The sequence below is a fragment of the Anneissia japonica genome, unplaced genomic scaffold, assembly GCF_011630105.1.
Source record: "Anneissia japonica isolate Jap-2015-1 unplaced genomic scaffold, ASM1163010v1 scaffold287750_len332794_cov232, whole genome shotgun sequence".
Taxonomy (NCBI): domain Eukaryota; kingdom Metazoa; phylum Echinodermata; class Crinoidea; order Comatulida; family Comatulidae; genus Anneissia; species Anneissia japonica.
This window is the reverse complement of record NW_022723669.1, coordinates 25,198-52,857: the sequence shown is the minus strand read 5'-3', so window position 1 is coordinate 52,857 and position 27,660 is coordinate 25,198. Positions and strand designations below refer to the sequence as shown.

Sequence of the window (27,660 nt, the reverse complement as noted above, 5' to 3'; positions counted from 1 at the left end):
AATATACACAAACGCATATTTATGTGACTTGCTTGCTTACCAAATGATACATGCAGGTTGTTTATGGGAGATTCTATTTTGTGCTTGAGGGATGTTTTAAAAAGTAAATGAATATACAGATTAAAAATCAGAAACCTTACAGAAAGGTTGTACATAAAAGAGTAAAAAATATACACAAATACATATGCATGTGACTTTTAAGTCATCTTTTAAGATTTAAAAATCTTTAATTTATGTGCACACAAAGCTTCCAGGATGAGTTCACCCTTTAGTTGGTTCGTAATTTTCGTTTTTCCTATTGAAAAACAATATTAATATTTTTACTGTTACTACACTTTTTAGTATAGTAACAAGTTTTACTCTCTCTGCACCCCACCTTGTTCTACTTGAATAATCAGCGCTGTTGTGTTTTCAGTGCAGATAATGGAGCCCAAGTCCCGTCATAAGGTGAAATACACTGCCTGTGTGTACCAAGTGTAACAGGGAAGCTGTTTGGACATTATGTGGCGAGTGGAACATCTCCTTAGCATCTAATTGTTTGCACAGAGATTTAAGGTTTAACCAAACTTATCATATCCGTGTCTGATAATGCTATTTAGCATGTTTAATAACTTATGATTCTCTCATTAATTTTAATGAATAGTGTCTTGCAAATATACAGCATTTGAACCTCATTTGTCTTGAGTCATTGACACCGATCTGAACTCATTTAATTACTCAATTCATTCAAATTAATTCTCATACTATTCAAAGATTGGTGGCATGTGGTAGTAATAATTGTACCTTCCTGTTGCTAACCTAGTCTGAGATTCACCACACTTTACTTTCTCTAGTACAACTGACAATTTGCAGTACTTTGGTAGAAACATAGCCAATAAAAGGTGATACAACATGTAGAGGTATTGTGTGTTGGTAATGTTGTGCAGAAATTGGTGGGGGGGGGGGGGGGAGAAAGGAAGAAAAATAAATAATTGATCGCTCAAAACACCTCAGAGGATTTTCGGGTACAAAATATATTGTTATGTTTATTAAATAAACAAAACACTGAACATATATTGACAGTGATTTCTTAGTGTATCCTAGTTAATTTTGCAATGTTTTGGAGGAAAAGTATAAATCATTTGGAAGTAAAGATTATATATTTTGCATTTTGTAGAAGTCTCCAGTGGCAGTCTTGTGGCATTCCCATTCCTGATAAAGAAGGTTCCCATTCCCTGATGAGGAAAGTTTAATACAAATTAGGATATGTTTCATTTCCATGACACTTTAATTATTAGTAATCCAGTGCAAAAAACAAAACATCCTGGGTACAAATTTGCATTGATGTTCTCAGTATGCTTTAAAGCTGAACAAGATGTAAACTTGAACTAAATTAGTATCACAAATGTTATACCTTATCTTTAAGAAGAGACTTGAAGAGTTGTTTATTGGGAGAAAAATGTCTGCATGTTGGCTGCTCTTTATAATTTCTTCTCTGCAAATTAACTCAGATAAAGTTCAAGTTATTGAAAGTACTATGATAAAATGATTTTGGTATAACAAAACTGCAACAGGCAGAGTTCACTCTCTGTCCCTCTTATCTGTCATCCTTTATTTTTTTTATGTATGCACATTAAGATCTTCCTTCCTTATTTCATTAATACTAATCTGAAAACTTCTGCTTCCTAAATCTAATCTACATCATGACATCATCGGTAACATCTTAAAATTTATATTCAGGTATGGAAATTTGAAATCCAAAGGCGACCAATAAATTATTAAAAGCCTTTGCTATTTACCTCTATCTATTCCTCTCGTATAATGTCCTTTTCATCTGTAACTCCTCCCTCCCTGTCATAATACTCATCTAGCAGTAGTTGTCATTTTGATCACCACCGTTCTTATTGATGTTAATGTGGTAATGCAGTCTTGTTATACCATATGGAAATGCTAGGTACAATCAAGAGTGGAAAACCTTTTCTTAGCTTGTGTAATTCTAATGTAAACTTACATTTGTAAACAGTATTTTTATGATTTTAATGGATTAGTCTGTAACTGTTATTATTTTCCTGGCTCATCTGTGATCCAGACATTGACCTGGAATTGTATTTTATCTCCTCTCTTTTGTACATTTTATGGTTTTATTAAAAACAATAACATTAAAAAAACAATACTGTATATGCAGTCTTCATCTATGGCAAGCCCACCCCTGTTTACATGTGCGTCAATTTATTAAGTAATCGGATATTTGGTCTTTACTTGGGTCTCTGGAGAAAATTATACCAGACTTTGTCTGTCTGTAGAAAAGATATTAAAATAGTACTATTACAAAACATGGATAGAGATCTTGAGGCTAAAAGAATTAACTCTGTGATAAAATATCAGTTACGCCTTCGTGAGAGTCTGTTCGTGTGGATTGGAGGCCTTGACTTGATTGTGTGGTTCATGATTCAGCCTGGCTACAACCCGTAGGTGTGAACAGCACGGTTGAATGAGTGGCTATCCTTTTCAAATTATAGGCCTACATAAGTATAGGATTTATCCTCCACGGTTGAGTGATTCTCACTAACAGTACTGTAGTATATTAACAGATATTTTTAACAATGTATAGTGGTATTGCCAAGAGTTAGTGCTTAACAATTTAAATGAGCAAACAAGATGTGTATTTAGTTGATCAGCCCACAAGCAAGAGAATGTGTTAACAAAACCGGTATGTTAAACAGTTCATTTTCATACTTCTGTGTTGATTATAAATTATATATATTGAATGTAAGGAAAATATGTTAATTATGTGGATATTTAGAGTGTTTAACTTGTGCATTGAAAATTGGGGACAATTGTAGCTTGCATGTTTTACCATGCACTAGCTAGATAGCTAGCTAATTAAGGCCTGTAATGTCAGTAGAAATTTGGCATAAAGATAGAAACATTGCAGTTATAATGATAATCTTATTCTTACTAGTCTTATGCAGCCGCTTATTTAGAGTACATGTGCTGTTTTTCAGTTATAAAACACTTATATTTATAAATCATAATTTAATGAATTTATTCTCGGCAATATTCATGAAAATTTGTATGAATTTATTCTCATAAACTTAATCAAGATAAGCTGTTTGTTTGAAATACAGTACTATGTCTTGATAGTGTCTCCTAAACTTCCTGGTTTCCATGGACTTGGAAGCCTGCCCTCACTTGTACCTATTCCTCTCACGTTGGTCAATAAAGTACGATCAAGGACATTGCATCCATGTGGAAATCTATGTTAACCTCTTGTTGGTATCATACTCACAAGTTTCTACGTAGAATGACTAAAGCGAGTAAATCACTATTGTCTTTGTTATGGTGTACTCAAGTTCATATTATTGTCAATGGAAAACAAACACTTGAATAGTAAAAATAGATATTTGATTTTCTTAATTTTAATTGACATTCAAAGATGGAAAAGACTCAAAACTCATAAAATGACAAACTACATAACAAAATATATTAACTATAAAAACCTTAATATGTTAGGGAGGTCTGCTACCAGTTTAAAACTGATGAGATTCAATGAGCTAGTGAGCATTTTTTTTGTTATATGGAAAATTTGGTACTTTTCATCCCTACAAGTTTCCAGGTAAGTGTTGCTTTGAATGACGCGACCAAAAGTATTGTACTGTAATGTCTTTGTTAATAAGGCATACTTAGGTGGCTATAATACATTATCTCCTTCGTCACATAATTTTCTCAATTTTAAATTTAATTTACATTCAAAAGTGAGTGTGCCGGTAATTTGAGTTGAAATGAAATAACAGACACAAAACTTTGCCAATTACTCCGAAAAATCAGGAGATTCAATGAGCTTGTGGGCCTTTTTAAGTTGTTTCTAGCCAATATAAACCTACATTGTAATAATGAAGTGTTTGTTATACGAAAGTTAGAAATATGGAAAGTAAGGTACTTCAGTAACAGATTGAAAATCACATGATTTCCCTTCTGAATTAAGAAAACACAAGAACAATGATGTTCAGCAGTCACTTTCATGTAGGAATTGCTTCGAACTCACAGAGCTCCACTATTCAACTAATTTGAATAAACATCTTCCCACGAGCATACAATTCATTTTGTCGCTGATTGTTTTTTTATCTTGCAATAAAATCTACACATGATGGTATTGCCTATTGGGGCAGTGTGTGCCTCTCATATATCCTGCTGTTGCAGTAAATGCTACTAAATTTAGGTTTGTCATTTTACATCCTAAGCTATATATGGCATTGTGCCAGCTTATTTTTTAAATCAGTACATTATGTAAAATTGTAAAAGCTTTGATACAGTACACTCATTAGTTGTAATAATTGCTGCCGACAAAAATATGGAGAAACATTTTGAAAATATGTAATGAGACTGCTCAGAAACTAAATTTATTTTAAAGTTTTATAAACAGTATATAAGTTGTAATAATTTATAAATTATAATAGATACAATTCTAATTTTTAATTTGGTAATCACTATACAACTGAAATTACTATCAAGCTCTTTTGATTTGTTCAGCATGTACTCAGGTGGCAGACCATACTGCACACAAATTAAAATTTTAAAATTGCATTGGACTACAGTCTGCATTGCATTATTAAACATGTTGTCTGCTTTATTTTTAAATAGAAAAGAAAAACTGAACCTTCACCTGAAAAACCAAAATGAATGATGAGAAATAAATGGACAGGCGAGAGGAAGATTTGAAAAGAAACAAGTAAGAAGATGGAATCTAGAGAGAATATGGAATCGCAGCTTCAGAGTCTGAATCGACTGAGCATAAACCTTGATAAAGACTTAAGGGAAAAGTCTCAATTCCATGGTAATTAATACTAACATTTGTATTGACTAAGTGGCAGTATTCCTGCCGGCTAAAAATATTTTGAATCTTTTGCAATGTTGGCCTGCCCCATGACTGCCGCAGGCCCCAACCAAAAGTAACAATTTAAATCTGATATGAGGCCAAGACTCGGATTCTTTTTTGAACTTCAGGACCAACTTGGTTAATTTAATGTTTAATTATTTTTAATACCTGATTCACGGGTAGAACAAAATTTAACAATTAATGTAACAGATTGTTACGTATGGAAATTCATCATACAAGCACACTTTCTATTCATGTAAAGGTTTCATTAGACATGAATGATTGATGAAGCCAATAACCAACCCTAGGATAAGCCTACTTAAACACAGACTGTTCCATATGTAGTGAGGTACTACATTTCTAATTATCTGTATTATTTGTAAACTAGTTTTTTTATGCTTGGGCCTTGGCTATGTATCTAGGTTATTTATGTGATTAAAAACTCTCCAACTTCACTTCAAATATTTTTAGCAACCAAAATAACATATAGCTCAAACTTCTTTCTGACTTTTTTAACATTACTTAATAATAATAATAATAATGATAATAATAATAATAGTAATAATAATTAAAAATGTCATCTTATTTGGCACAAATATCCATCTCTAGCAGAGCTGCTCGCTGCACCGTTTTTCACCTGCAGAGTGTAGCCTTTTTTCTGCATTTTTTTCTGATTTTATTTGTTTATTTATGCATTTATTTTTATGTAAATTCATCTTATAACAAAACTGACATCAATGGGCAAAATAAAGATGCAGATACTCTTTGGGGTCACCATCCATCACCACCCTGGCGCATTCCTGGAACTCTGCCTAGGTGGCTCGAACAAAGGAAACGGAAACAATCTGAGAATTAGACAGTAATGGCAAATAATAATACCATGTTTATACAGCACCAGGCTGAAAGCAGATCTCTCTAGACGTTTTACATTAAGTCTTTAATTATGGCGAGAAACTCAGTTCCCTCCCAGACACAACCCGGTATTTCCGATTGTTGGTTTCAGACCTATTAGTTACAATGGTTATTTCTAACTACAATCACTTGACTTCCTTTTTGATACTGAAAGCTAAAACTTTTGTAACAATTCAAATTGGTTACACAACAATTATTTTGTATATTGTCTTTAAATTTCTTTGTAGATGTGACTGCTAGAATATTTCAGCTGATAGGTAGTGGAGATGTCGGTGAACTTGAATACTACTTGTCAACCCACATCAAGTCTGAGATTGTTAAACACACTCTGTTCCCCCTTCATGTTAACAGACGACGCAAGAGTTTAAGCTCCACTGCCCCACCGTTCCTCAATGTAGCCTGTGAACTAGGGTATCGCAGTATTGTGGCACTACTACTAGAATATGGAGCAAATCCTCTTCAAGAAACAGAGGAGGTAAATATTACCATTATCAAATATAGGCCTATGGTCAAAGGTCAAATCTAGAAAATTCCATTATGTTGACTATAATATGTACAGTGTAGTTATTGTAAGAGCACTTCCTAGGTAAAAACTCTCTTAAAATCTTGCCTTATTTGCATTTGTGAATAGAATGAAATTCTTCATTCATAAAAGCATTTGTCCTTCATCTCCTTTGACATTTTCATCAGCTTAATGGTTGCTAGAGTACTCTAGTGTTGTCTATATGCAGTGGACGGCTTCAGACTGTAATCTGTTGTATGTATACAGAGGTTGCGGACACATTCATATTATGGCGCATTGTTGCTGATGCAACCCCTGGACCGTTTGATGTCAAATATACGAATGAAATGAAAATGAAATTATTAGGGCCTTAAATTTATTTCAAAATTATACAAAAATGACGTATTGATTATTATTGTATATTTTTGGATAATACTGTAGTTCAGCTGCTCCAAGTTTCTTTCCAATTTTTCTTTCTTTTATTATTATTATATAAAAATCAGTAAACATAGGGCCTAAGGTACTACTAGAACATAGGGCTTGAAACTTTCGTAAACATTTTGCGCATTATAGACAGTTTAACATATTTCATTCTTCCTATTCCTAAGCCGAAGTTAGCTGGTCTCATGCCAGTCTTAGGCCACTTTAGGTAGGCTTCCTCCATAAAGGCTTCTACGAATGGATGTCTTGTTGTGGAGCAGGAAATCAAGTTGTCCCTCTCCAGTATCGCCTGGATTATAAATTGATGGAAATGTTACCGATGACTACTTTAATAATAACCCACCCTAAATTTAAAAAATAGCAACCCAGGGTTATTATTAAATGTTTTATCGTAGTTCATTATTTCCGATAAAGAAATTTCTAAAGTGGTTGTGTTTTTAGTGGTACAGGTGCTTGCCTTCCAAACCAAGGTTCTGGGTCCAAAGTCTACAAATCCACTTTTTCCCTTAAAGAAGCATTTAACGATTGTACACATTTATTTTGTCTTTATAGGGGACGCCTCTTTATGTAGCTACTTTGAATGGTCATGATTCTATAGTACAACTGTTGGTGCAACAGCGGCCAGGTACGTAACCTTCAAGGTTAAGCAGTCATTGATGAATAATATTTGAATGATCAATATTGTACAGGTATTGTACCTTGACCTTGATTCAACAGTGTATCTGAGGTATCTGAGTTATGAATAATCACAAGTATCAGGTGCAGTTGTAATCAAAATGACCAGTCCTGAGAACTTGACATTTGGGGAACAGTGAGTCAGTGATCACTTCAAAATGGTATTGGTTTTTAGAATAACAGATACTTGCTCAGCTCCAGCCTTTGCGGAAATATAATATACATTGTACCTGCTTGTTAAAGCACCCTATATAACCATACCACAGAGCACCTTTTTTAAATATATATAATGAGAAAACTGTACATCACTAATCAGACTAGAGTAAAAGAACAGAAAACCATCACACTGTTTACCTGCAACTACGCGAGTAATCAGTGGTTAACTTTTTCATAGCTCACAGGTGCACAAAAGATGTCTAGTCTAATATAAATTAAGAGGGTGCAAGAAGATGTCAAAGAGATGTTTCTTGAGATGTCTCTTGGATGATGACACACACTACCTCCTTTAAAAGAAGATGGTTCCACAGAAATGTGACAGCGCAGAAAATGCCTAGATATGCCACTGCACAGCAAATCATGAATCTTAAGATCCTATTATCATAATTAGTATAATCTTAACCAATATTAAACATGTTACCATGACAATCAGATGCATCCTAGTATATCTTGCTGACAGATTTATTATAGGAAGGTTTTTATCTAAATTCTACAAATTTCCTGCCAACTATCACTTAGATCTTAATAACCACTGACAACCTATCATCTACCAATTGACAGTATTAAACCAGGAAATAAACACATCGTCTACATAGTTCAGTTAAACTTGCATTTATGAGTAGGATTTGTGTATGATATTAATTCACATGTCTGCTATTCCAAGCTGGTAGTATATCGCATGAATGCATCAAGGTACTGTGTGTAGTGATACTTCCTGAAAAGCTATTTGGCCTGTCATCTAATTTTTAGGGTGGAAACCCTTATCAGCATTCCTTACTCAGTGATCTACAGGAGTTTTTGCCATCCTATGGCCTAGCTAACACTTTCATATACATGCATGTTGCATTATAAATACCACAAATTTATTTTGTAAGTACTTATGTTAATTATTCATATTTGTTTCTTGAGCAAAAAGAAAGTTATCTTTACTTTCTTAAATGAAAAATGATTTAACTTACAGAAAAGTAATGCAATTAAATGTCAACATTCAGGAAAGAATATAAACGAATTATATGGTTCATTGAAAATCAAATGTTTAAAAATATAAAATAAATTTAATAAAGTATATATAATTACAGTAATAGTAAAGTACTATATGTATTAATAACATCAGATTGCAAGAAGAAATAGTATAACAATAATAAAAATAATATTGATAATATAGATGGTAATATCATAATCGTTTAAATGTCCACAATGTGAATTAGAAAGGTTTTCCGCAACATGACCTCATTATCTGTACCTACGCAATTAATTGAACAGGATTATCTGGTTTGGACGTCAGCCATTTTCTGCTATGTAAGACGTCATCATGTGATGGGCAATCTCTTTCATTTTCATTTGTGTCATTTTAGGATTTGAGGGCAAATATTTAAATGATGAAAAACATGTTATGATGGGTATCAATGCTCCATTGCTCTGCTTCTCTCAACGTATTTACAGGTCACAAATTATTTCTGATATTCTCATAACCGCCCATGTATTAATATTTATTTTACTGAAAAGGTGCATACAGACCTAGGTATGATGGAAAATGGATTTAACAAATAAAGTACATAAGACTATTATATTAGTAGGTTTTGGACAATACCTGCTAAAAAAATCATAGAATAGAGAAATGGATTGGAACATGCAAAGGTACTTTTAAAAAGAATGAAATTATAACTATACCAAATATGAAATACTTTATTGCAGTCTTCATCAGACTATACAGTTTCAAACTGAAGTTGAACTAAGGTAATCAAAAATGTCGTACAGAACACTCAAAAGTGGATTTAACAAATAAAGTAAACCAAATAGAAAGACAGTAGTTTATGTATGAATGAATGATTGAATAAATATATTCGGAAAATTTCAAATCACATAAAACACAGGAACAAGAAAATTAAAAATATACACAATAATAAGAAAATTCCAAGGATAACTCAAGAAAGCCAAAAAAACTGTCCACACTTAAAAAACAAAGACAGAAACATACAAATTGATTTCTAAAAAGTTGAGTGAATAAAATTATGACAATTATATAATTATAACTTTAATTAATCTGAGACCTTTCAAGAAAGAGCGATTCTTTTTAACCAGTAGGTGTTTATGTGTTTTTTTTTTTGTGAAACTAGAAAAAACTTTGTATCCAAATATGGTTTCATAATTAGACGGAGCTTAATAGGTGACTTCAAATTTGTGACCAACAATTTCACTCTTTTTTTTAGAAAACTACCTAGAAATAGCACAGATTATTGTCGAGAATAGAATTCAAGATTGTACATTGGAAACTATCGATATGTTTCCGGGTGTGATGACAAACTTGTTGGAGAGATGGGTGCAACCTTACGGACACGAATCACAGGTAAGAGCTGAATTTCTTAAAGGTGAGTTGGTAAAAATGTCTTAGGCTGGATGCGCTTTGTTAACAAAAGAAACCGAAGAACTCTGTAAGTATTATGTAGGAATTTAGCATGAACTTGCTATTATGTGGCATCAAAGGCTATGCAGATAGGCAGAGTACATCAGTTAGCATATTTGAACAATGGTGAGAGTAACTTGGGAAAAAGGTGTAGAGTTATTCAAACTGACTTAGGGCATAGAGCTTAAAATGATAGTTGGATTACTACAGAGGAACACGAGATGTACCACTATAAAATAAAGAAAAGTCGCTTTTGCTTACCATTGAGAATAGTCAGATATTCTCAGAGAGGCACATAAATTTCTTTGCTTTTGTAGTAATGTTTGTCTAATGATATACTTTTTGTTATGTGATTCTTTCTGTTGTGGTGTCATCGTTTTTGTAATAATGTAATTTTTTTTAATGTAATTTCAGAAATTAAAAGCCTACTGGAGTGGAAGAGGACTTCATGCATTTCAGGAGTTCTGGATTAAGGAGCCTACCTATCGTGATTATTTATATGCCATTGATCTGTCGGACAACCATGATCTCCGGCGCATTCCAGCCGAATTGATCTGGTCACATCCTTATTTGGAAATCCTAGACATTTCCAACAACCTGCTAGAAAGTCTACCAGAACCACTCCAGGCAGATGTCTCCAACAATTCCAGGTATTGAAGTTAAGAAACAGAAATATTTTTTATAATAGTGTTAAAAAATTAGCTCATTTCATGGATTTAAGCTGTTCATAGATTCTGCTATTATCACAACAGTTTCATGCTGTGATATGAACAGTAGTGCAGAGAAGAGGATGGGGAGTGGCAGGGGAAAAGGTCCTCGGTTTTGTGTAGAGTTAAAATTAGACACCTAAATTTTTTTAAAGTCCATGGCTAATGAAGTTTTTTAGGTCCTCACTTGTGCTTTGTCACTCAAGCACCGTCAAGAGGATTATACAATGGTAATTAAAATGTTTAGGGAATACACACAATTGATAAGTCAATGTAATCAAATGATTTTGAAGAATGACACTTGACCTTTAATATCCTTTTCTATTCTTGCTAAGGCTGGTGAATATCAATGCTTCCAGGAATGAGCTGCATTCAGTACCCTTGGCTTACTTCAACCTACCGCACCTGCAAGTCCTTGACCTCTCGCGCAACCTGCTGACGTCACTACCAAAGGCCAGCACCACCAGTCTTTGGCAGTGTCCAGATTTATCTGACCTAGACATCTCTCGTAATCAACTCTCAACCATTCCCAAATCTATAGAGGGTGCTACACAACTTACTAAGTTGAATATTGCGTATAATAAATTGAAGTGTCTACCAACAAGTTGGAACTGCCCATTAGTAAGTGAACACATGTCTGGTGTTTATGTTTTTTCTAAGTCTAATTGTACGATTACATATGTATTTTGGTAGATGTGAGGATCAAGTCAGCTTGTACACAATAAAAGGAGCGAACAACCATTAAATTACTCAGTGAAAATATATTCAATAATCTGTTATGTTTAACTAGGTCAAAAGTTGAAAATCACCAAAATCACAGTTGTATTGTCAATAACTTGTAACATCTAAATTATGTACTCGCATAACACTAACACTAATTACAACCATACATACCATCGCAACACCACTCAACTACGCTGACGTCATCAACAACGCACATATACGGTCAAATTGATCGGTTATCATTGTCCGTTTCAAACATACATACAATACAGTTAGTGTCCACCAACAGTTCTTGTCCTCAGTGCAGACTGTTCTACAAAATAAAGTTCAGTATCCAACCTTGTTTTGCTGTTCCGCATCCTGACACGGCCTGGAATCCAAAAGCAATGCGTTTACAATTCCACTTGGCATGGGGATTTGTTCCACAGCCTGGCTTGGTCTGTATTCCAAAGCACAGACCAGAGGTTTCAGGTAGCCTTAGGTAATCAATGCCCAATTGATGCACAACTTGTGGTGTACCACCTTGGTTTATGCAGTGCCTAAAAAAGACTTGGCCACTTGCACACATTCAAATACAATACAGTGTAAGCTTTAACCAAAATAACAAATTGCAGCTTTAAACCCCTTAGGCCTAGCTCAGAAAACTCCAGCCTTCTAGACCACCAACTTCCTTCAACCAGTCAATTCAGCCTAATCACTGGTGCATGCAAAGCTATACATTTACATAATAACCATCACTGCACCTGCATTTCAAAGGTCATCAGCAGCCAATCACCACCACTCATTTTTTTATTTTACATTGATTTGATTTCTAGTATTATAGTGTGGGTAATAATGGTTTGGTACTTAATCTATGATATGGATACTGGATTTAAAACAGATTACATTAAGGATCATTAATTGTTTTAATAATTAAAATAATATTGAGGAGGATAATGATAATAAGATGGCTCAATAAATATAGCAAATGGAAAAAATATCCTGGTGATCAGTATATTGTTAGAATGACAATCCATGTATTCACATGATGACTTAGATGGGTACATACAGTACTGCTACTGTATGCTTGTTGAAATATAAATTTCCTGGGATCTTCAGCCTATAATTGGTTGAGTTACAAACACATGAATGTATGCAACCACCTCTTTATTTTAAATACTAATATATATAATGATGATAACATTTTAAGTTAACTTTCTTACCTTTCTAGGAAAGACTTCATGCTGAGTTTAATGCCATCACTACTCTGCCCTCTGACCTCGACAAATTTTGGAAACGGACTTTACAGTACTTGAATCTTTCTAACAATGGTATTGAAGCCATCCCACAATGCATCACTGAACTCATCGCCCTCAACTCTCTGAAATTGTCACGCAATAGCATCCAATCATTACCAGTGGAGCAAGACTGGAAAGTTCAAAGGTTAAAGCACTTGGACCTGTCTCACAATTTCTTGGTCTTTCATCAATCTCAGCAAGCACAGGCATCTACAGAACAGTAAGAAAAATACAGTACCTGAATATGCAAATGAGTAAATGAATAAATATATTTAAATGAATTAATTAATTAGTATGCAAATAAATATGCAAATATTGTTTATTTAGTTAGCATTCATTCAAATACAATATAGAATAACAATGGCATACAATAAATGAAAAAGAAAAAAAATTAAATTGCCAGAATTGACTAGAAATGGATGCATAGACGGCATCATTCATCCATTCTTCGTCTAAACTGGCGAAAGTTAATTTATTTCCAATGGGGTCTGAAATATCCACATAGAACATGATTTTAAAAATCACTATTAAAATGTTATGTCAAACAAAATGGAGTATATTTTGTCTTCATTTTTAAGGTCATCTTTATCAAAACTGAAGAAGAATTTCTTGTCAATTCGACCGTTTAGTTCTTCGTCATCAGATGAGCAAACCTGTAATCTACATATACAAACATCGCTAGCCTTTCCTGCTGAGATCCAAAATAGCTTAAATATCTTATCCTTAGCTCACAACTTAATGGAAGCTGTTCCGGATGGAATCACTACCATGTGTTCTCTGGCTGAACTGGACATAAGTGGGTAAGTCTCTTCATTTCATCAACTAAATTTTAATTGATAACTTTGAATAGTAGTATTATTAAAGTTGTTACTTAAACAATTGAAGTTAATGTAATGATATCATACATATTTATCTTTGTTCATTTTGTAGAAATTCCAAAATTCAAAGTATCCCAGAAGAACTAGGACTTTTAAAGAACTTGGATATCCTGCGATTTGATGGTGTGCGTCCAACTAATCTACCCAACCACCTGATTCCAGACATTGCACAAAGGAAAGTACTCACCAAAGACGTGCTGCGATGTCTACGAAATAGTCTGCGCAAGGCTGTACGACACCTCGGGATTAAGCTCCTTATTGTGGGGCCAGAGGTGAGAAAAATATGGAGGATAGAGACCTATCCCAGAACACGCTGTTTGTATTTAATCTTATATAATACGCCCTGTCATAATCGCATGTGCTCACAGTTATGAAGATCAAAGCATATTATTTGGCATTTGTATTTATGATTTGACAGTTCTGGAATAATATATGGTATTCAACATATGTTAACCATTTAAAAAAGTGTAGATGAATGTATAAGCTCTTTTAGTGTTTTTTTTTTGTCATACTCATCGGATTGGAAACTACATGAAGGCTTGTACTACTATTAAATGCTGCTAATTCTGCTACTGCAGCAGAAGGAGTAGGACTAAAAGTACTACTGCTACTATTACGGTATAATATTACTCATTTGAAGCCTACATGTGGTGCCCTGTTAGACTACACCGGCACTGTAGTGAACCGATTGAGCACATCAAGTCCAAATTTGTGATAACAACACCACATTCAACCATTGCCACTGATTTTGGACAAACGAACAAACTCAACTAATTATAAATTGTATGTTTTTTTTTTCAAGAAATGTGGTAAAACAACATTATTAGCAAGTTTAAAGAAAGTTTCCAAGAAAGAAATTTTAGAAACGAAGATTGAAAACTCTTGTATCAACATTGGTGATTGGAAACTCAGAAATTATTCCAATAAAAAGTCTACTAAGGTTTGTGCTACTATTTTAGTTATCCATATCAATGTCTTGTACACATGCATTCAGTGAGCTTTCCAGAATGAAGAAAGATTTTATATGAATTAAAGTAACGATTCCTCATCACTAAAACTAACTTTTCTCTTCCTCTAAGTTTAGTTATTTAGAGTCAAGTTATTTTTTTGGTATATTTCTCTGTCTGTAGGATGTTGATATTGTGATTACGTATTGGGATTTATCAGGAGCTGAGAAATTTGACACGATCAATCAGTGTTTCCTGACTCCACATGCTCTCTACCTTGCTGTATGGGACATGACAGAAGGCATCGAAGGAATTGAAAAGCTTCGTCCTCATCTCCTCAATATCCAGGTATAGTTTTGCATTCACACCTTCCTTTTCTACACACCCACTCTCCCACGCCACAGCTGATCAACGTTTCCTGAATAACTATTCAAACCCACTTTTTACGATTACAGTGTGCAGTATCTTTTATCCCATACCATGCATCTTTAGTTGATTCAAACTTTTATTGAGCACCGTTTATGCAGCTGTTTTTGCGCAAAAAAATCACTGTCTTAAGTGCATTACATAAAGATACAACTTGTGTCTAACAATTGTGTGTCGCCAAATCTATTTTTTCGTACTTTTTTTTAATGAATACACTGTGAAATCATATTTAATAATTAACACCCCATCATCTACCAAATCTTTATAAATCCACATTTCTTTTTATATTCAGGCAAGAGCACCCAAGTCTAATGTGATCCTTGTGGCAACTCACAAGGATGATTACACCGGAGCAGGGGAAGATAAGCAGAAGTTGATGGAACACATCAAGGCATGCTTCATCCATAAAGAAGGCTACCCACACATAGATGGAGTAATCACTTTGGCAGCTACCCAGCCCAACAGCGATGCTATGAACAAGCTAAGAGAGTTAATTTACTCAGCTTCAATGATGCTGACAGATGGCAAGGAAAAGCTACTCCAGAAACAGGTCAGTAAGAATTTTGTTCATGACATAATGACAATCAACCATGTTCAGTTGTTTACTATACATGGAAGTCTAGGCTTGCGCTACCACTCAGGATTTGTTTATGCTGAAATTATCATTACTGTTATTGCCAAAAAAATATATATGTATATTTCCAGTGGTTATTAATTATTTGTTCATATATAACAGATTCCATTGAGTTATATCAAGCTGCGAGAGAAAATCATCGCTAAGAAAGAGCAGCTACTGAAATCTGCGCAAGAAGATGCTATTCCTCCAGTTATGACAGAGGCAGAATTGAACGACCTTGTGAAGCAGATTCCAGATAACGACATCACCACTGACGATGACCTCCAACAAGGTATCTGGGCTTCGACTACAAAGAGCTTGAATCCTTTACTAAACATGAAATAAATTCAATTTTAGTGCTGTGCTGTACATCAATGAATAAAGCATGATTTACTGTTGACTCTGAGGAGGTCAGTCTGCCTCTTTGTTGTTACTAGTACAATTTAAAATTTCTATTTTCTTGTAGCGGTGCTTTTTCTCAACCACACTGGAACCATCTTGCATTATGATGAACAACTTCATGGTTTAAACACCATTTACTTTCTTGAGCCAGCGTGGCTTAGTAGCATACTATCTGTTGTTACTAGGTTACAACCCCATTTGGTAAGTATCAGAACTTATATCATCACCAAAAAATGTTTTCATTCTGTCAGTACAGAAAGATAAAAGTGAAGTATAATTGAAATGGCAGTCAGTAGTAGTATATAGATGTCACATCACATCACCTCTGTTCTCCGAGACCTCCACTGGCTTCCCATTGATTACCGCATTAAGTTCAAAATGTTGCTACTTACTTTCAAAGCACTTCTGTTTAAGCAACCTATCTATATTCATCAGCTTACCCATATTTATGTTCCTGTATGCATCCTAAGATTATCTGATAATTTTTTTGCCAAGTACAATTTAAAATAACAGTAATACTTGTTAGTGATAAGCAGGCCCGTATCCAGCTTTTTGAATGGGGGGGTGCGTTTTCCGAGCGCAGCGAGCAACCAGGCTGGGGCCAGGGGGCCGCCCAGGGCCCCCGGCCGGGGTCCAGGGGCCGTAGGACCCTGAAAAATTTGCTTTCTTTCGTCCTAGTAGACTAATTTGAAGGCATTTTATCATGTTAATCTATATTACGTCCGTGAACACAGCGATAGAGCCTATAAAAATATTACCAGTGGAGGACCTCCACTGGCTTCCCATTGATTACCGCATTAAGTTCAAAATGTTGCTACTTACTTTCAAAGCACTTCCGTTCAAGTAACCTATCTATATTCATCAGCTTACCCATATTTATGTTCCTGTATGCATCCTAAGATTATCTGATAATTTTTTGCTCTAAATTTCCCGCACATCCTTAAAAAATATTGGCCTTAAATCTTCTTTTGCCGCACCTACGCTTTGGAATTCACTCCCTGAACACATTAAAAACTGTTCTTCTGTTGCTCCATTTAAAAAATTACTTAAAACTCACCTTTTTCATCATTAACCTGCAAAACAACTTTGATAATGCACCTCGGTCAGATGTTGTTAAATATTTGTATTTATTGTCAAAATAATCGCAACAAATTCTTAAAACTGTATGAATTTGTGTAACTTACTCAAACTTTTCTGCAACTCTCAGTTGTCATGATCACTGCTTGAATTTATTGTAATTGTAATTATGTTGTTATTTTTCTCTTGTAGGTTGAGCAAGGAAGAATAGAGAAGTGTACATTAAAAGAACTGTTAGCAATGAATAGATGTCGTGATGATTTGATAGAGCGGTACATTCAGCTTTTGGCACGCTTTGAAATTATCCTTCCGTATGATGATAACAAGTAAGTTTAACAAAGAACTATAAGCTGTAGTTCTACTACTGCTGAAGAACTATTAGAGAAGGAGAGCTAAACTAGTATGGATATTTTTTTAGATTGTCTGACGAAGTAGGAGCTCTACTCTGAGATAAGAAATGGAAGATGATAACCCCAGGAGAATGACCTAAACTTAAATCACTCAAAATCATATAATTGTGTCAGGGGGTAAAAAACGAACGCAAAAGATGTGATGCCGCTCATTATTTATTATTATTTTTTCCATGATTCTCATTCAGGTTCATCATTCCTTCGAAGCTTCCAAAGGAGAAGCCAGGATTTATCCTGAATACTAATAAATTTGGGAAGAAGGCCCTGAAGATCCAACGTCTTTACAAGATGGCTTTCATTCCCACTGGTTTCTGGAGTCGTCTTGTTTCCAGACTGATTGTCAATTTGCAGTGGCTTGAAAGCACAGGAAGCGGCAACTCTAAACATGTCAGAAAGAAACTGCGGAACATGACACTTGGAGGGTCAACCATTGTCAAGTAATTATCACTACTTTATTATAACCTCATATAATAATGTTAATGATGGCCAGTGGCAACACTGAAAAATCTTATCTTTGGTAACTTTTGTTAGTTTCAAAGACCAATGAATTTCAGTATTTATTTTATTAGTAAGAATAAGTCCTGCAATTGTTAATTTAGCAAGGTATTTTTTTTGCAACTGTATTTCAACTATATATGTTTCATCACATCAGTATTGCATTGTATAAGTTGTAAGATTTCAGTATTTCATAACCTTCTGTTACAGGCGGCAGTCCTTCATCATGGCAGGTTTTAAGTGGGATGGACGACAAACCATCTACTGGCGTCAAGGAATAGCAGTGACTCAGGGAGGCAACAAAGGCTTCTTCATTGTCGAGCCGTACTACTTCCATCCGGATGGGTCGATGGGAATTAGCATTTCCATTGAAAGCTACATGGGTGATTTTTCTCCATTGGGATTCATAGTTGATCAGGTGGAAATGCTGATACAGGAGTGGTACCCAGGTATGTTCATTGATCAGGGAATTGAAGTGTGTCTCATATAATAGTATACATATACGCCGCCTCGTTGAATGGAACAGTCAATCTTTCAATGAATGAAAATATTCTTTCCATTGTATGAATATGAAACATTCATTATTTGTTTTATAAATAGATCTAAATAGATCGTTTCGGCCTACGGGCCTAGGCCTAGCTAGCCTGGCCTGGGCTACGCTTAGCCTGGGCTAGGCCTATTCTCCACGCAAAACTAGTCCTAGGACTAGAAATCCGTCAGTGCATTTCGGAATATTCTACGCAAGTTTGAGCTAGTTTTTGAGATATCCACGCAATTAAAATACTTTACAGTAAATAAAACCCTGCACAACGCTTGAGAGTCATGGTCAAATCAAAACAAAAAAGGAATAAGATTATAGGGGGGCGTACCGGCATTTCTGGATTTAACCTTCCAAAAAAATTCATTGTATCCTAGGCAACGTGCAATGGACGATTCTGATGGGGAAAAAATGCACGATGGAACAAAATTTCTAAAGTGAACAATGAAATGTTCACAATAACTAATGTCACATGGTATGAAATTTAATTAACCAATCAAATGACTGGGATCTATTTAGGTGTGTTATAATAAATAATTAGCCCATATTAATCCTTCAAAGCGTCAGCTTCAGACATCCACAGACCTCTGACCTGCAGGAGTAATACATCAGAAGCACTTTGATTAGTATTTAATCATCATTGTTTGTTTTTTTTTTGCTTAGGGTTCAGTGGTGATGATATACTTGGAGGGACTAAACTGTTGGAACGTCTGGTTCTTTGTTCTGATTGCTTATCGAAACAAAAGGCGGAGGTGAGTGTTCGTCAGTCAGTGTTCCAGGGCAATATTCATACTTTCACGCTGACTGAGTGTGCCGTAGCTGTTTGCAATAACGCGATTGACCTTATATGTCCCAATCATGTTGAACTAGAAGTTCCTTTGAAGCTACTAGTTCCTGATCTCCTTTTGGAAGACATCTCTGTCACAAAAATACTTGATGAAGATTTGCATTTGATTAAGGAATTAAATTCTGGTGGGTTTGGAGTCGTCTATAAGGCAAAGTACAAGATGGAAAATGTTGCTGTCAAGAAATATCATTCAACTCCATCAAAGTCCAAAACGAGGAGAAGTGGTCATCATAGTCAGTCATCATCTGGTGGAGAGGAATCAAAATCTGCAACATCTTCTCTGGGGCTGCCATCAATAGAAAATCTCTCTGAGAAGGAGATCAATGACATTATTAGAAGCTTATCCCAACTGCGAGCGGAAGTGTCCTTAATGTCTCGATTGCATCATCCATTTATTATATCCCTCATTGGGTTATCTATTTCAAAACTTTGCTTTGCGATGGAGTACGCTCCACATGGAGACCTCATGTCATATCTGGATGATCAGAGCAGTCGAAGATGTGCTTCAGCCAAATTTGGAGCCGCTGAACAAGGACTGCCTTTAGATGTTAAGCTTACATTCAAGATTGCTAATCAGATTGCAAGTGCATTATCTTATTTACACAAGAAGAGTATAATATACTGCGATCTCAAAACAGACAACGTGCTGCTGTGGTCGCTGAATGTCAACGACAAGATCAACATAAAAATGACAGATTATGGCATTTCTAAGGTAAACATCATGCAGGGGGTGAGAACCTCAAAAGGTGCCCCCGGATTCCGAGCACCAGAAGTGGAGAGGGGAATGACTTTCGACCAGAAGGTAAAGTGCCTGATTTTTTATACTACAGTAGAACCCCTTCCCTAATAAGGGGACACCATAAAATGTTTCCCCTTAATAGGGGTGTCCTGAATAAGGGTTGGCTGTAGTGTTGAAACATACTTTCACACATTTCATGGCTAAAATTGTGTCCCTTAATTGAGGTATCTCCTGAATATTGGTGTCCCTTTAATAGGTGTTTCTCAAGGGCGGGGTTCTACTGTGCTTCATAAGTTTTAGAATCCATACACCGAGGTGAACTTAACATGTTTGCATGCTCAGATGATTTCTTAGTGATGTCATTACATTCTAAGCATGCAATCAAAAGCTTCCTATTGCTTAAAAATATATCTTAAACCATGTGTGTATGTAAAATAATTGTTTAAAAACATTTTTTGACATTATAGGTGGACATTTTCTCGTATGGAATGGTTCTGTACCACCTGCTGACTGGGATGCCCCCATTCCATGATCAAGGGCGGGGTGAGATCTCCATGGCAATCAGGAACAACCAACGACCTGGTTACAAATTTAAGGAGTTCAATGTTGTACCAGAATTCCCACATCTTGAGGAGATAGTTCAGGTAACCTACCTTTATTGTGGTCAAAGTGATAATTGATGAGAAATTTGAGAATCTGTTAATTGAAAAAAAAAACACTTTCCTCAACTGAGAAGGGTTCATATCTACTACATGTGACAGAACAAAAAGTACAAAAATAACTTCAAACTTTGATGTACAAAAAGTACAAAGATAACGTCAAACTTTCTGTTTCATCATGTACTACATATGACAAAGTTGATGACTAAAACAAGGAACAAGTAATTGCCAAAATCTTTTGGAAGTTTCAGTTTTTGTTTAGTTATAACATATTGTTTTTATAGTTAGTTATGCTTCCTGTTTATAGCTAAAACTGTTTCTTATGTAATTTTTTCTTAGAAATGTTAGTATATTTTACTCAAAATTATAATTGGCACAAATAGAAAGGTTGTTTGGTTTTAATAGTAACGGAAATGGTTGTGAACCTATAGAGCATAATTATCTTAATGCACTGTAAACAAAAATAATATTCAAATCTATAGTCAAATTCCCCCTCCCTACATCTGTTATTTTTAGAAACACACAAACTCAATAGGTTTTTGAAAGGCATGCTTTGATTACACCCTCTTTCTACTCTTCAAAATTATGTCATAATCCATTCCTAGATGTTCACTGCCAACCATTATTTACCCCTCTTCCAATTCAAGCTACAATGCTCCACCCTTCAGTTCAGTGTTCTTTAATTGATATGTTTATTTGTACAGGCATGCTGGAGGGATGACCAACAAGCTAGGCCTTATATAGGAGAAGTACTCACAGCATTCAAGGACCCTAGCTTCTTAGCTATCCAGCGGGTTGTTGAACATAAGGAACCACTTGACTGTATCTATAGCTCTGTTACTAACTCAGTAAGTACCACATTCATGATACTAATAAAACTCTACCAACAATATATGATAATGATAGGGATTATCATACTAATAGTGAGGCTAACACATGGTTTGTTTTTTGACCAAGCCTAAATCTCAATAATATATGGTCAGCTTATTAGCCTATATATATTGGGTGCATCACCCAACAGACATGCTTTGACAACACAAAATATTTTATTGGCTTGATGATAATGGATAGATAGATGGATGGATTTATTTGTTGTAAAAGCCAACGATAACCCACAAAAGCCTGAAGAAAACTTTCTTCCAGTGGGGTCATAATCATAATGATTATAATGATGATGGTAATAATTATGATAATGAATATGATGACCCTTTCAATGGTAATGATAAGGAGTTTGATGCTATTGTTTAGAAAATCATTATTATGATATTTGTAAACATAAATTTGGTCCAAACATTAAGGGTACATATGAGTTATGGACTTGGACTGGAACATCTGAATCCCGCAAACTTAGGAGAACTTCTTCAAGAAGGAAAGAGAAAGAAATTGGAATAGAAGAGAAGAATATCCAAGGATTCACAGTCGCTTGCATGTTGAAGATAGGCCAAAGTATCATCTTGGGTTCAAAGGTTAGAGAAATGCCAATTAGTTTGCGTTCAAAGATACACGATTTAAGGCCATGGCTGGGGGTATTGTATTATTTAACTAGTTACCATAATTCTGTATTTTGATGAATCATGTATTTACCTCTTTTGATATTTAGACTGGAAGAGATGGTGTTATACAAGTTATGACAACCCCTACTGGAGGAATGGAACATTCTGAAATATTAAGTAAAACCAACTTGTCATCTGCCCCTATTTGTATGACATATGCAAATAAGGTAAAAAATGTGATTACCATATGCCAACCCTTCCTATCCTCAATGAAATTATCTTAAACAATTATTAATTATTTATTACCATCATTATTTAAATTATAATATTTCTATTTGTGAATTTAAAATCTGTTTTTAAACTTTGTTAGAATGAAAAAAAGGTTAGATAACATTCAAAATTACATACTGCTAATGTAACATTAATGACATTTGATCAACTTACAGGATGATGGTTCCTCTGCATCTCACATTTTTATTGGTCAAGAGAATGGTCAAGTGTCCATATTCAAGTATGAAGAGAAGGACAGCATTGATGGACCACTAATCAACCCACCTGAGTGGACACTGGTCAAGACTTTGGCCCTTAACATAAACCATGAACCCTGTAATTGTATGGCTTGTGTCAATGATGGCAGTGAGATCTGGATTGGCTCTGAGAATAACATTCACATCATAAATTGTCGCGACCTCAACCAGTTAGATCCAATTAAAGTGGGTGCAGATGAGGAAAGACTGGTTGTAAAGATCATGGAGTCTAGAGGAGATAAACTCTGGTGTTCTTGTGCCTCTCCTGCTGATGTCTTTCAGTATAATGTCAAAACTCACAAACGCGAGTACACTCTACATTGTTCTGAATCTGCACAAGGCTGGGTCATCACCATGGAAACATCTAATTTGTACAAAGGTCGGAGGGTACAGTTGCGGTCAAAGGATTCACAGGACATGGAAGATTCTGAGGTCAGTGGGAGCGATAATAAAGATGAAGATCGAATGTTAGCCTTTAATTTTGGCCATTACTCCGAGAATGACGATGAGCAGACCGAGAAATGTAACCCATCAAGAAGGAAGTCTGACTCTATTATCCATGTTTGGGGCCAGCAAAAAAATGGAAAGACCTACACAGAATTCCTTCGAGAGCATTCTCGTCCTGCATGTAAAATTAAAGCATTACTGGTCATCAAAGATACACTATGGGTGGGGCGTAGTCATGGTGATATTCTTGTCATTAATATTAATGAAGACAGTTCATATCATTACAAATATGGTGAAGTGTTGGGTGTACTTTCTACGTACAATCTGACACAGATTGATTGCGGAGTTGTAGAACATTTGATTCGCCTTGGTTCGGATCAAGTCATTGTTTCACGACTGTTGCCCCCTAAAGGCTCGAATGATGGAAACATGTTTAAGCTAGCCCAGCACAACCACTCAGCTAAACCCAGGCAACAGCTGCTTTATTTACAAGCATGGGGATGCGAAGAGTTCAGTTGGTTTGAAAATAATAAGAGGAAACTCGTAGAAACTGAAGTGAATTGGTCCCAACGAAAGCAAAAATCACCAGAGAAGAAACTTACACCATCTAAGCTTGATGTCACAATTTAAGGTCTGTTTTTATGTACAACAGTGGTTTAATCTCATTTCAAATAGTCTTAAAATAATACTTAAATCAAGTGGCTTTGTGAGGGCTGTGAATAAATTATGTTGAATTAATTACTTAATCTACTGAAGGTTCACATTGTACATAAACTATTAATAATAATTATTCTCCTATTGATTGTCAGCGTAATCTCAATGAAACATCATGGTTGGAAGTGGTTTGGTTTCCAAACCCTCGAGGTCAGGGTTTCAATCCCTAGCTATGCTCTTCGCTTGCTTCCTTGAGCAAGGCACTTTATCTGTTTTCCTTCTCTCCACCCAGGAGTGTAAATGGGTACCTGGTGGGGTTGCCTGCTATGGCAGCAATACTTAAGCATGTGGACCCAATAACCAGGAAAAACAAAGCGCTTCCTAAAGGAACGGCTATCTAAACACCAAATAACAATTAATAAACATCAAGTCAGCAAACTGCTAAAATTGCTGAAGAAATTTGCGCAAGACCTGACCTGACCAAATTACGAACATATTGACAGACACTCTTTACTTAATCCTCAATCAGAATATTTACAAAATATGTATGTATTCCATAATTACTAAATTATGTTTAATGTGAAATTAAAATTATATATATTGTGTCTACACTAGCTAAGCTAGTATATGATTATCAATAAAAAATAGATTGTAGCATCGGATGGGGAGCAAGGAGAGTGGGTGATGGATTAATTTTAGTGGCTGCAATAATGAGTGAGGGAAGAGGGAGTGGAGAAGTGGGTGATTGGAGACTGAGTGATAGAGGTAATGAGATGTTGTATGGTAGGAAGAGGGGGAGCAAGGAGAGGGTGGAGTCCAGGGGAGTGAGGTGAGATACAATCTCCCTCTAGAGACCCCTCCAATTAAAGACCACTTTTCTGTGGTTCCAAATTAACAAATGTCTTTTATCTTTATTATTATAATTAGAGACTAAAGCTACTGAAGACCATGAAAACCCTGGCCCAAAAAGTGGTTTTTAATTGGAGGGAATCCCGTAAACAATTAACAATAATCACTAATTAGAGGAAGTGAATGTTTTTTTAGTGTCCTCACAGTTTGTGATGTGAATCAGTCAGTGGCGTCGAGAGTGGGGTCAGGGGGTCGCTGCCCCGGGGCCCGGGTCTACTGGGGGACCCGGACCAAGATGAAAAATTTTCGAGGTAAGAACAAAATCTCCATAGGGCCCGAGCCCAAGCCAGGATGAAAACTTTTGTTGTCAGATTTCGGAGGAGACTTAATTTGGGGAGCAGCCGAGGGGGGTCCCAAGTGAAGGAAAGGCATGTGAGGTTTTGCCCCGGGACCCTTACTGGCTCTCGACACCACTGGAATCAGTGTTTAAGATTCTCTTATGTTTCCCATCCTACCCAATAAAATAAAATAATAATAATTATTATTATAAAATGATTTTCATTTTGAGACCATCATTTTTTAAGCTGGGCATCCACTGCGCTCGACGGTCGTCGGCAGACGAAATTCTATGGAAAACGCAACGCGGGCTCCACAGCTCGTTTTTAATGACATCCTAGCCTACCACCGAAAATTGACAGTGAATGGAGCTGACTCATAGGGAACAGAGTTGAATTCCTCGTATGACAGTCGTACGACGCAGTGAGTGCCCGGCTTTACGATTTTTTTATATAAAATAAGAGCCTGCATGCACTGTTCACCCACTCTCGCGTATGTTTTTTACTCTAATGAAAGTGAGGTGGAAGTGGATAACCATAATATCTATAGTAATAATATCAACTGCATATTTATTTATATAACAATTTTATAACAATATATTTTGTTTATAATTCTTAGCAATAATATTATCAATATTTAGTATTGTTTTTGTATTTATATATTATGTTATTATTATTATTGTTAATATTACCACTAATACTAGCGTCATCATCGCTATAACCACTATGAGTTATGATTGATAACATTGTCGTTATTTTTTTTATTATGTATTGTTTATTTAGTATTCCATTATAATTGTCGACCTTGTAATAAATCTGTTGAGTACTCAATAAACTCTCCACAGCCTTAACCATGGGGTGGCTGAGGTACTCTACACTCTCCATCTGTGAAAGTCCCTCCCTGGGCACATCTATTCCGGATTCCTGGATCCACCACTAACTGATGTGATGCGGCTATCCGTTTTTTCGGAGTATAATTAATCACATCCAGATCAGATCTGCTACCACCAGTACTCTTCTACTACTTCCACTGCTCCTGCTACTACTCTTCATTTATTCATACATAATTATGCTGAAGCATTTTACAAAACCTCAGTATATATATCAACTTCAACTTATTTTGTAACTATTCATGATATTACCGCATAATGTCAGAATCTATTGTCACAAATTGAATGTTTTTTGACATGGTAAAAATTCTATGCTAATTTAATTGCTAGATGTTAGTAAATTCATTCAACTTTGTAATTGCATGTGAAAAGAATCGTAGTCATTTATTTGTTAATATCACTTAACTATTTTAGATGGACTTAATTTTGTGATCATTCCACACGAAAGCAATGGAAATTATAGTTATTGTTAAGTGTGTAATATATGGATAATGTGTACATATGTATAAGTAATCATTTTATTTATATGTATAAAGTCTGTTAGTATAAATATACATTATGTGTTTGCATATTTGTTCACATTTATCTGTCATTCACTCTAAAACCATATAAGTGTCCAATCTGCAATACATTCATTATGGTACGCAATAAAATTATTAAATCTAAATTTATTTATTCGTCGTTTTTGATGTTCACTGTTTTTGTGATATTAATATTCATAATCGGGGTCCTATTATCGAACGGTGAAGATTCAGCTCTCCATGTGTTTTAATGTTACATTTAGTAAAAACTCTAATGACCACCTGAAAAAATCCAATGGTCAGAGGCATTACCGCCGAGAAGGGGGGGGGGGGGGCATGCAGGGTCCGTGACAAAACGGTTTGTTTCATGTGCAACTGTTGTACAGCATACTACTATTTTTTTGTATATTTTCTACGTAAAATTAACTTGGTAAATGGCACTAATATTAGGTAAATATTAACTTAATCAAATCTTACAAATTATCAATTATTTAGTATAAAAGACTTCTGCGTGGTGTGGAACTCCGTTTTTATTTGTGGAACCAGGTAAACATCCAGCAAAATAGGCAAAGGAGCTTAAGTACCGTACGCCTACTCGTGCACTTATCAACGACATGACTCGCTATACACAATACATACCTCTATTACCAACACCTGTTGCCCTATATCTAAAGAGATTAGGCCTACAAAAGACTAGTAACCTGATGATACGATGATTTTACATCGAAACATCGTAATTTTCATTGGCTATTGTACATACACATATTGTAGTACAGTATTATCAATATTATTGGCTAACAGTTGAAAGTGAAAAAAAAAACAATCTACAATATTTAATCAGTAAACATAAAATACATTATTTCGTATGCACGCTTGCATATTAGTCATTGTTTCAATCTAATTGATACCAAAATGTAAATCCGGAAAGGACATTCAGAAAATATAGGACTCCTTGGGTAAGCTACTTTTTTCAAACTCTATTCGGGTTTAACAATTTTACTTATAAAGAGTGGAAAGAATAGCATAAATTTAAAAGTTATTATTTTCATCATAATAATCATAACGATTGATCATGATTATAACCACTATTTATACTAATGTTAGGCCTATGTCTAACCTACATTCGTTTTCGCTGTGTTATAGATAATATAGGCCTATTTGCATGTAAATCAGAGTACAGTAATTTGAAATAAAAAGT

At 35.2% G+C, this 27,660-nt stretch overlaps 1 protein-coding gene across 1 annotated transcript; it reads left to right on the top strand.

Annotated features, from left to right (window-relative positions):
* Nucleotides 1–2,194: 2,194 nt before the first annotated feature.
* LOC117112315 (leucine-rich repeat serine/threonine-protein kinase 1-like) lies at nucleotides 2,195–26,608 on the top strand. The gene is made up of 24 exons (XM_033255381.1): nucleotides 2,195–2,689; nucleotides 4,621–4,813; nucleotides 5,995–6,242; nucleotides 7,263–7,335; nucleotides 9,812–9,948; nucleotides 10,420–10,655; nucleotides 11,048–11,333; nucleotides 12,646–12,932; nucleotides 13,291–13,512; nucleotides 13,643–13,862; nucleotides 14,393–14,530; nucleotides 14,721–14,885; nucleotides 15,256–15,513; nucleotides 15,700–15,871; nucleotides 16,046–16,182; nucleotides 17,251–17,384; nucleotides 17,657–17,905; nucleotides 18,174–18,412; nucleotides 19,165–20,150; nucleotides 20,555–20,731; nucleotides 21,451–21,594; nucleotides 22,045–22,212; nucleotides 22,347–22,466; nucleotides 22,686–26,608. Exons 2-24 carry the CDS (start codon nucleotides 4,717–4,719, stop codon nucleotides 23,841–23,843), a joined length of 6,051 nt encoding a protein of 2,016 aa, XP_033111272.1. The 5' UTR covers nucleotides 2,195–2,689; nucleotides 4,621–4,716; the 3' UTR covers nucleotides 23,844–26,608.
* The last annotated feature ends 1,052 nt before the right edge of the window (nucleotides 26,609–27,660 follow it).